The sequence below is a fragment of the Filicampus tigris genome, chromosome 2 (assembly GCF_054856515.1).
Source record: "Filicampus tigris isolate MCC_2025a chromosome 2, RoL_Ftig_1.0, whole genome shotgun sequence".
NCBI classification, from domain to species: Eukaryota; Metazoa; Chordata; class Actinopteri; order Syngnathiformes; family Syngnathidae; genus Filicampus; species Filicampus tigris.
Genome location: NC_141218.1, coordinates 7,308,326 through 7,319,076, shown reverse-complemented (window position 1 = coordinate 7,319,076; position 10,751 = coordinate 7,308,326). Strand labels below are relative to the sequence as shown.

The 10,751-nt window shown below is 47.3% G+C and overlaps 2 protein-coding genes across 3 annotated transcripts; one reads left to right on the top strand and one right to left on the bottom strand.

Annotated features, from left to right (window-relative positions):
• Positions 1 to 83: 83 nt before the first annotated feature.
• On the bottom strand, positions 84 to 7,324 carry plod3 (procollagen-lysine, 2-oxoglutarate 5-dioxygenase 3). Its single transcript, XM_086023395.1, has 19 exons — positions 7,000 to 7,324; positions 6,189 to 6,280; positions 5,968 to 6,104; positions 5,733 to 5,896; positions 5,234 to 5,346; positions 5,086 to 5,149; positions 4,906 to 5,003; positions 4,678 to 4,779; positions 4,470 to 4,601; positions 3,353 to 3,474; positions 3,176 to 3,280; positions 2,963 to 3,088; positions 2,740 to 2,881; positions 1,994 to 2,107; positions 1,843 to 1,914; positions 1,390 to 1,494; positions 1,150 to 1,296; positions 828 to 953; positions 84 to 698 (listed from the first exon to the last, which is right to left on the bottom strand). The coding sequence occupies exons 1-19, from the start codon at positions 7,121 to 7,123 to the stop codon at positions 543 to 545; spliced, it is 2,241 nt and encodes a 746-aa protein (XP_085879521.1). The 5' UTR covers positions 7,124 to 7,324; the 3' UTR covers positions 84 to 542.
• cyb5d1 (cytochrome b5 domain containing 1) lies at positions 7,292 to 9,920 on the top strand. Of its 2 annotated transcripts, XM_086023398.1 has the most exons (4): positions 7,314 to 8,056; positions 9,050 to 9,126; positions 9,197 to 9,415; positions 9,495 to 9,920. In XM_086023398.1, the coding sequence occupies exons 1-4, from the start codon at positions 7,933 to 7,935 to the stop codon at positions 9,723 to 9,725; spliced, it is 651 nt and encodes a 216-aa protein (XP_085879524.1). In that variant the 5' UTR covers positions 7,314 to 7,932; the 3' UTR covers positions 9,726 to 9,920. The 2 variants fall into 2 exon arrangements, with proteins under 2 accessions (XP_085879522.1, XP_085879524.1); XM_086023396.1 differs by having other exon boundaries at positions 7,292 to 8,056; positions 9,050 to 9,366.
• Positions 9,921 to 10,751: the final 831 nt, after the last annotated feature.

Genomic DNA, 10,751 nt, shown 5'->3' with positions numbered 1-10,751 from the left:
TAAAATGGGTCAAAATGTGCCTGTATGAGTTTTCGGTATTATGTTAACATACTTTGCCCAAAAATAAACACCAAATACATTCATTGTCATTTCAAGTCTATACTTTATTTGTATAGCACTTTTCTTCACACTGTTACAACAGCTCAGCTCACATTCTCACCGGTCAGTGGTGCTCTTGATCCAAAACAATTGGGATAAAATCACAAGAGCTTGGAGTATTTTCATTTTATCTAAAAATTCTTAAAAGTTTGTTCATTCACTTTTAAATAATTTAAAGCAGTTTATACAAAGCCAAGCATTGGAGGTGGATCCTTTTTTTGTCAAATATAAATAATCCACGGAAAAGCCCCGCTTACATGACCAAAGTAAAAAGGAAATTCAAGACTATAATCTTTTTCACTCTTTCTAAAATGTCTTAAAAGTCACACGCACACACACAGTGTGTTGGAGTTTCTAGAAAAAGGCACCACTGTGACAAAATGATCCCATAAAAAAATAGAGAAATCCCAAAGCTCCTTAAGCAAGTTTCTCCTTTCACAGGTCTAGGGGTCCACAAAGGACACCATGATGTACCTGGTTCCGCTGGTGGTGGGCAGACCCTCGTGGTAGTGAGTCAGGCGGCCGGGGTGCATGAAGGACCAGCCCTTCCTGGGCGACTCCACATTGCAGTCGTAACGCAGGAACCGGCAACCTCCGCCCTGACACGAGCAAACGTGCCACTTAGTTGAGAGTTGAGTTTGTTTGTGCGTGTGTGTGCATGTGTGTGGGGGGGGGGGGGCGGGGGTTGTTGGGGGCTACGCTAACGCTAAAATGGCCAGCGCAAGTACCTGGTAGTCGACGTTCTTGCTGTTGAGGGCGATGTTGATGGTGAACGTGGACGAGTCATGATGCGGCCGCAGAGACGGCTGCTCGTCGGGACGGTAGCGCACCACAAAATTCATGATAGCCTGAGCCTGCATGCGGCACAAGTAAGGAAAATCTTTCATTCGTGTGATTCAAAACAGGTTCGTACCAATCGAGGCTTATTAACGTTTCTGCCGGGCGAAAGCCTCGCACTAAGCTAATCCTCCAAATAGCGATGGAAAACCTCACGGTGTGGCCACCATCATCCCTGACCTCAACTCTATCGAAAGCCCAGGGAGCTCGTACCTTAGGCGAGTATCCGGGATAGAGTTTTTCCGTGATGGGCGCGATGTACTCTTTAAGAAACTTGAGCCATTCCCTTTCAAATCCGATCTGATTCATGTGGATGTCCACAGTGGGAACGTTTTCGTAGCCGCCGGCCAGACGCTCATCCTGCATGAGACACACACAAAGAGCCAGCGCCATATATCACCTCTGACCACCTTGTGGGATCTTTTGGCAAGCAGACTCGTGAGGAGGCCGGACCTTGTGCCTGCCGCCGGACCATTGGCCGTAGTCTTCCATGGTCTCCACCAGGTCGTCGCACATCTTTTCCGAAAACGCCGGGAACCAGTATACGTCCGGACACGGCTGTAACGGCACAGAAATAGTCCGTAGGATGATTTGCCATGTAGAATAGATTCTTACATTGTGCTACTGCCTGAATAGGTCAGGTCCTGATTACATGAAAGACATTTTAGTGGAATATAAACCAAATAGGGCTCTGCGGACTCGGGTTAATTAGTGGAGTCAAGCGGTCAAAGTAAACATGGTGAAGCAGCATTTAGCTGTCAATGCTTTTGAATCTAGGTTCAAATAATTTGCCCTTTTCCTTCCCTTTTCCTATGATTACGGTCTTTCAAAGCATTTTTAAAACCCTGTTCGTACACCCTGTTCGTACACTGTACCGCCTAATAATAACAATGATGCGAGGCTAACCTGCTCCACAAAGCTCTTGGGGTCCTCAAAGATCTTGGAGTAGTTCTCATTGACGTACTTGGCCCTCCAATCCTGCCACAGATAAACAATTAGTGATGATTACACAATGCGTGAATAATGAGATGCATGTTGAGGTGTTTGTGTGTGGCACCAAGGGGTTGTCAAAGATCTGCCACATGTCCGGATGCAGCCTGGACGTGTTGAAGTTGTTGGACGACACCAGACGGCCAAAGTCGTCGCGGTTGGACACGAACATGAACACTCCCTGTGGGGAGTTGAGAGAGAGAGAGAGTTGAGAGAGAGAGAGAGTTGAGAGAGAGATGAGAGAGAGAGTTGAGAGAGAGATGAGAGAGAGAGTTGAGAGAGATGAGAGAGAGAGTTCAGAGAGAGAGAGAGTTCAGAGAGAGAGGGAGTTCAGAGAGAGAGAGAGTTCAGAGAGAGAGTGAGAGAGAGAGAGACAGTTGAGAGAGAGAGAGAGACAGTTGAGAGAGAGAGAGAGAGAGAGTTGAGTGAGAGAGAGTTGAGAGAGAGATGAGAGAGAGATGAGAGAGTGATGAGGGAGAGAGTTGACAGAGAGAGAGAGTTGACAGAGAAAGTTGAGAGAGAGATGAGAGAGAGAGTTGAGAGAGAGAGATGAGAGAGAAGAGAGAGAGAGTTGAGAGAGAGTTGAGAGAGAGAGAGAGAGAAGAGAGAGTTGAGAGAGAGAGAGAGTTGAGAGAGAGAGAGAGTTGAGAGAGAGAGAGAGAGAGAGAGAGAGAGAGAGACAGTTGAGAGAGAGAGAGAGAGAGAGAGACAGTTGAGAGAGTGAGAGAGAGAGAGAGAGAGAGAGACGGGGGGTAATGTTACCCGTTTCTTTCCCCCCCCCCAACACGCTATGATTGCGGCGATGAACGCTACCTGCTCTCTGACCCTCCGACAGAACGCCATGTCGGGGTCCAAGTTGGGGTCCTCGTACAGGTTGACCTTGGACAGTTTGGAGTGCAGGACGCTGCCTTTGATCAAGTAGGCCTGAGACATGTACGGGACGTTCCACAGGCCGCTGCGACGCACAAGCGGGGTGAGTCAACGAGCGGCCGGTCGGCCGAGGGGTCGAGAGGGCGAGACGGCTGCGGGGACTCACATCCTCTTCCCTTGAACAATCTCGATGTAGTCTTCCGATCTGGAGTAGTAGCCTTCGGCGCTCAGGGCGCCCCAGAAGTTGCTCCACAGCTTCCCGGGTTTGGACAGAATGGGAGCGATGACGGATCTGGAAAACATTCCGGCATCCGTTCAACAGGGATGAGACTAATACAGTGTGGGAATCCTGGCGAAAGCAAACACATTTCAGGCTTACTTGTTCTCCTCCATGAGGATCCTCAGGGTGTCGGGGTTGGTCAAGACAACGTCCGAGTCGATGCTGAAGTAGTAATCGCAACGGGAATTCTTACGACACGCCTCCCTACGAAGCAGGCACAATGGCAAGCTCAGTTCCGGAAGCATCCAAGCTTGCCGTGACCGGTCGAGCACTCACACAGCCATCTTGCGGGCCCGGTCCTCCTGCAGGTTCTCCTCGGGTCCGACCAACACGGCGTCGGGAAAAAGGGAACGGTGGCGCTGCCAGAATTCGTGAATGTGGCGCTCGTGGTACACCACCTGCCAAGGGAAGGACACATGATGACAACTGCACGACGGGAAAAAAATGAATCCCATTGAAGCGAATGGAGACGCTTTTCAAACTAAACTCATCCGTCTGTATTTCGATGCTTATTGAAGGGCGTTCACGAAAATATTCACCAAATTGTCTTTTTTTTTTTTTTTTTTTTTAACCATTCCACATTTTCTCTAATAAAATGAACACCGCCAATTCAAAATCATTCCAATGTGCAGCTCAGTCAGGACATCTTGGGTTTTTATTCTTCACAATAATCCCTAATTTTTCAGAATTTCACCATTTAAGATCCCAAATGAAGAGCCATTTTACACATTCACCTTCCTCTTCCAGATTTCTAAACAACTTTAAATGGGAAGTCAACCCAAGAATCTTCTATGCAGCCCCACCAGTCCAAACACGGCATTCTGATTAATATTGCGTTTGTGAAATATGAGTTAAGCAGTAAAATCCCCCCGTTTTTATTCATCTCAGGGGACGGCCGTTTTGCTACTTGCTGTCGACCGAAAATGACATCACAGTTGCTCAAGGCTCAGGTATTGACCAATCACGGCTCAGCTTCAGAAAACAGGTCAGCCGTGATTGGTCGTTACCTGAACCCCGAGCAACTGTGATGTTATTTTCAGTTGACAAGTGGCAAAATGTCCGCGCCCTGAGATGGCTAAAAATGGGTGGATTTTACACAATTGCAATATTATTCAAAATGCCGTGTTTAGACTTGTGGAGGGGCATAGAATATATTATTGCAGTTTTTGGATTGACTTCCCCTTTAAACCCTTCCAACTTCTGTTCACTCAAGACATTTGCTTTCCATTCTGCAGTTACCATTTTGTTAAATGTTATCATTTTAGCATTTCTCTCAATTTTGCAGCATTTCATTTCGCCGTCAGCTCTTCATCATTTCCAACCACTTTTTTACAAAAACGGCATTTTCGTTTTTATCAATATCAACATTTTAGTAGCTACTCCGTAGACTCACGTTGTTGTGGATGAAGAGGCGGATGCGCCCGAGAGGGTAATTGAGTGTGGTCAGACGCTCCAGGAACTCCTCCATGAAGGGCGTGGCGTGGTGGATGAACACGGCCACGTGCACCAGCGGCATGTCCTCGTCCTGAAATCAAACATATACAAAAAATATCTTGATATAGTCCTCTCGTGAAAAGTGGCCGCGGCGGCAGCTTGCGTACGTCTACTTCGTCAAAGAAAAGTAGGTCGTCGTCACAGTTGCCGCAACCCTCCTCGTATGTCCACGCTGTCGGGACGTAGTTAGCCAGATAGTTGAGTTGCAGCTGCAAAGTGACACAAGTGACATCATAATGAATTTACTCAAAAGAATGTATCTCGGTTCATAAAGTGACGGGTAGAACGATGAAATCATACTTTGCTAAATTTGGGTTTAGTGTTGAGCAGCCTACCTTGGTGGGTCCGTTGCCGTGAATGACAACAGGAAGTGTGTCGTAGGCGACGTTCCTCACGCGGACCCTGGCCTTTTCAAACTTAAGGACGACTTCGTCTGGCAAAAATGACATCCAGGAGGCCACAAGCGCATTGAGGAACAGCTCGCTTGCTAACGTAACTAACTAGTGGTGTCTCACCAACGGCGCCATTGAGGTTCTGGAAGATTCTGGAACGGTGGTCCAGTGTCATGTTGAATTTGGTCTGAGGGTGAGGGGGAAATTCGACAGTTTGACAAAATGAAACGTGCACACGGCGCCGGTGTGGCAGGGCCGGACGCCATTTTACCCGCTGCGTCCGGTCCAAGTAGATTTTGGTGTAGAAGAGCTGGTCATCATCGTTGTCTTTCAACTTCCACTGCTGGACCAGGGCGTTGACGTCCGGCGCGAAGCCCATGAAGCCTGAAAGTTGAACGAGTCATTTCATTTTTAGTTACTCCTCGCAGTGAAGACTCACAAAGTGCTTCACAAAATGAAAAACATCATACGTACTATTCCTGCATGTGTTACATTTTTCGTCCTATCATGTTTCTGCCTCTGTTGCGTTGCCATGTAAATCTAATTTGTCCAAGGATTTCAGGATGAGTACTGCTGGCCTATGTAACTATTTCTTGAATCAATCAGATTTTAAATTCACCTCAGAATAACATCAGCATTTTTCCATCGTCTGATTGGTTGGCCTGACTCAAACTATTACAGCCAAGTTCGACGAGCGAAACAGAGCGAGGAAAAAAAATCCTGAAATGACCTTAAGGCTTCTAAACAATGGCCAAGTGGTGCTCTCTCACCCCCAGAGTTGAGGTAGCGTTTCCCCAAATGCACAGCAGGGTACTTGGGAGCCAACCTCTGGTCCGGCCAGCAGAAGCCCTCAGCAGAGAACAACACGCGGTGGCCCAGCCGCGAGAATTTGTACAGGAGTTCCTCGGGACCCGACGCAAATACGACGTCATAGCTGGAGGGAAAGACAGCAGGGTTCACTTGAAATCCGGGGCCAGCGCCTCGAAATAGGAAGGCGGGCGTTACCTGTCAACAAACAAGACCACCAGGTCCTCGTGCTGCGAGTGTTTGAGCAGCTCCTTCTTCAGCCAGCGCACCTTCTGCCCGCCGCCCACCGTACGAGCGATATCGCCCCCTTTCCACTCCTCCCCCAGGCCCAGAACCTGAACGCCAGCATCACCATCACCAAATCTTCAGCATCATCATCATCATCATCATCATCAGCAGCAGCATTATCACTGGATTACCTTCACGGTGTAGTTGAACTCTCTGGCTGTCCGCATGAAGCGCACAAAGCCGTCTGTCTCCTCCGTTGCAGCCGTGATGACCAGCAGATTCTCTGCATGCACACACACATGTTGGAATTTTCCAAAAGTAGGAATTCCACACTGAGGTGGGAAAAATGTGGGAAAGGACGAGTGCTCAGGGCCGTTTGAAAGAATGCAAAAGTTGCAGTCGGTTACATTAAAAACTGTGTCTTTCTATCCTAGCTTCCCTCCCTCACTACAGACCTGGGCATCAAATCAGAAGGGGAAATACGATTATGACTTTGTACAATCTTAACTGAGATAAATAAATCAATCTTTAGAGGCTTGCTGTATTATAGATTCAAGACGCTTATCGCCTCAGTTAATTTTCATTGCTCAGCACCAAGACGCCACCAGATGGTGCCAAAGCAATATTCTTATATTAGACATGGCTTTGGCCTGAGAACAAAACAGCCAATCGTGATAACATAAGTTATGATCCCCACAACATGTGTACATTTACGAGTACCAATATGAAAGTGGTGTTCACTGCACTGTACAAGCTTGTGAGTCTTATTTTGGGGGGGGGGCACACAATCAAGGAGTTGGCGCCACCTAGTGGAGAGTTGAGAGTGACTTCACAAGAGTTGAAGTAAGTGGGAAAAATCACTATAAATTAAAAGTTATAGTGACACGACATAAGATGAGCGTGTTAGTGGGAGAAGACAAGAAGCAGGAAAGGCGTGGAGTGACTTCAGCGGAACACGGCGGTCCGCCTGGCCCGCCTGGAGACCCTCCAGAGCGGCCTTACCTGGCGAGAGGCTGCTCGGTTGAGCCCCGGAGGAAGCGTGAAGTACGACACCGAATGTTAGCAAGCCGAGGAGCCAAGAAGACATGGCAGCGGCCACTTGTCGATGTAAACGCTTCCGTTCCATCGCAAATTACTCCGCTTCTCCCCTCTCCTCTCCCTTCTGCAGCTACGACGGAAGCCTGGCTAAATCTCGCGAGGACAACAATCCCATCTGGCACGTAAACGTCAACGGGAAGTGATTGGCCGCCCGTCCTCAACGCGGCCGCCAATGAGAAGCGCGATACCTTTGATCGACGGGGCTCTTTGCCAATCACAAGAAAGCAAATGTGATTTTTGTTATTGTCCTCGGGCTACAGAAACTTAGTGAAAGTGGACTTCAACTTTGCCACGTCACACAGATTCACTATTTACGTTCTCATTGTCCACTTAAACACGGCTGTGACAAGTTTAAAATCACCTCATGACGTCATACAAATGGATATTTGCTGGTCGGACAATAAACACAGCAGTACGTCAACGGCAAGTAACTGGCCTCCCACCGCAGACGCGGAGGCCAATAAGAAGCTGGAAAGCTCGGGCTGACAGGGCTCGTCGCCAATCGGGCGTGTCAACGAACGAGCCAATCACAGGAAGACAAACCGTATTTTTTTTTGTGTCCTGGGGCTACAGAAAGTTCTAGTTTGCCACGTCACACACTTTCAATCTTCGTTTTCATTGTCAACCTACAGGCTGCTCTGATACTTTAGCCTCATATGTTGTCTTCCAAATATGTATCCTTTTTATTTTTGGCGGGACGACGGCTGGCTTCTGAGCTGTTTTTTTGTCACTAAAAAACACGTCGTGAGACCCGCCCCTTGTTGTCATGGTAACCTAGCAACAAGACAGCGACAAAAAAAGCTAGCTCTTTTTTAATGTTTAATTTTGAGGGCTGTAATGCCAAACAGGCCACGCTTCTTCACCCCTGCTCAGGTGGCGGCGCATAACACAGGGGCCGACCTTTGGGTGTCCTTCCTGGGCAAAGTGTGTGACCTGACCCCCCTGGTAAAGCAGCACGAGGGTGAGCAGAATGACCATCAGAGTATTATGATCAGAATTATAACTTGAAAATGCTTTGTTAGAATATGAATGTTATTATGTGAAAAATACTTCCACTGATGCCCTGAATGAGCTGAACCATTGGTTTGAGTAGGTTGAGAAATGTGGAAAGATCAGGGGCGGAGCCATGGGTGGGCCTGTTGACAGACTGCCCACCCGATGAGATTCATGAAAAAAATACATACTATATACTGTAAATTATATTATTTTGGAATTAGTTTTCCTATTTTATTGAACATTAAGAATGGCATAATTGTGGTTGTCTAAGGAAGATCTGAACTTCTTCTTATTCATTTGATAATTTTATTTGAATATACGATGTGTTGGGATAGGAGGATTGTGCCACGTGAGAGAAATATTCAGGCCCACCCATTAGCCATGTTCTGGCTCCGCCCCTGGGAAAGATTATGTAAACTGTAAAATGTCTCCATTCATTTGAGAATTGTGTCATGTAAAATGTGCAATATCGGAAAATACTCTTCAGCGTTCACACAATAATATTCTTAAAGCGGAAGTCAACCCAAACATATGTTTTTCAAGTATATGTTCCCAGCAGGCCCACTAGATGAAACACAGCTTTCATATTAATTTTGCATTTGTGGAATATAAATTAAACAGCAAAATGCACTCGTTTTTAGCCATCTCAGGGGGCGGCCATTTTGTCTTCTGTCGACTGAAAATGACATCACAACTGCTCACAACGACCAATCACGGCTGAACTGTTTTCTGAATCTGAGCTGCGATTGGTCGTTGTGAGCAGTTGTGATGTCATATTCAGTCGACAGAAGACAAAATGGCCGCCCCTGGAGATGGCTAAAAACGAGTGGATTAACACTTATTCCACAAATGCAAAATTAATCCGAATGCCGTGTTTCAACTAGCGGGCCTGCTGGGAACATATTCTTGAAGAAAATAGGTTTGGGTTCACTTGTGCTTTAATACTAATTTTTCCCAGGTGATGTTTTGCTCCTGCCGATCATGGAGTTTGCAGGCAAGGACATCAGCAGCTGGTTCGACCCCGAGACCGAAGACGTGAGTGTGCGCACACACGGCAGCGCTAATCGCACAGCGGCTTTTAGCGCTCGCCCGCACCTGTGCGCAGGTGTTGACGTTCGTCCACCCGCTGACCGACTGCGTGAGCTACTACACTCCGCGGGGTCGCTTTGTGCACATCCCGCCGGCCGGGCCGCGCTCCGACTGGGCCAGCGACATCGAGCCAGCCTGGTGGAAGGACCGACGCTACGAGGTGGGACGACTGTCCGCCAAGACCAGGTGGATACGCGTCATCAACACGCTGACATCGCAGGAGCAGCGGCTGGAGGTGGATCACGCGCGTAGCCTCCCGCCGTTTATGCTAAGCTAGGCTAATGGCTCCTCCTACCCACCCACTTTCGGCTCAGGTATGTTCTGAGGAGACTCTGGCGGAGATCCTGGAGCGCTACCTGCCGTACAACTCGCACGCGTGCAGCTACACGTGGAAGCACAACGGCGCCAGCCTGGACATGAGCAAGACCCTGAGTCAGAACAACGTCCCCGACGACGACCTCAAGCTGCAGAAGCTGCGTCTCGACTGCGATCTCTTCACGCCCGCCATCCTCCTTCACTTTAACGACGACCTCACTGAGGGGTGAACGCCATGTTTCGTGAAACGCCATGCATTGTTGTCAACGTGTCGTTGCCATGCCGTATCATGCCATGTGGTATTGTTAAGTCATACACCGCCTTTTTGTGTACTTCGATGCCATGTTTTGTCATATATCAACGCCATGCTGTGTTGTGAGGGATGACCTAGTTGTGCGAATAAAGCACGTCTGTGTAAATCTGAAGTGTGCAGAGAAAACTACTGACATTCTGTACTTGAGTAAAAGTACAATCACTTACAAAGCGACTTTGGTAAAAGTACTCATTCAATTAATTACTCAAGTAAAAGTAAAAAGAGTACAGGCTCTGAAATGTAGTTCATGAGTAAAATTAAGAAGTACTTTTACCAGACGTTTCCTCCTCATGTCATATAATTTGAAGGCTATTCAATTTGAAAGCTCATCACTTAAAGTGGAAATCAACCCTAACAATTTTTTTCAAGAATATGTTCCCAGCAGGCCCACTAGTTGAAACACGTCATTCTGATTAATATTGTGTTTGTGGAATATAAATTAAGCAGCAAAATCCACCCGTTTTCAGCCATCTGAAAATGACATCGCAACTGCGCAGGGCTCAGGGAACGACCAATCGCCTGTTTTCTAAAGATGAGCCGTGATTGGTCGTTACCTGAGCCCTGGGTGGTTGTGATGTCATTTTCAGTCGACAGAAGTGACAAAATGGCCACTCCCAGAGATGGCTAAAAACGAGTGGATTAACTCTTATGCCATAAACCCAATTTTTGTCTTGAATAGAACATATTCTTGAACGAAAATGTTTTGGTTGATTTCCTTCTAACACCCTTCAAACTAAATGGATTGTTTGTTTTTTTTTAGTTCTCAAACATTCAAGGCCTTCCTGAGAGCAAACAAATGGAACCAAATGTTCTACTACTCTAATACATGTTATGCTAAACTAACACCATTAACCAGTGCCAAGCTAACGAAAGGGTAATCACTTAGCTTTACCTCGACATGTTTTCTCAGGTTGGACGGGGAATTCTTGTGGGTGGCAGGATT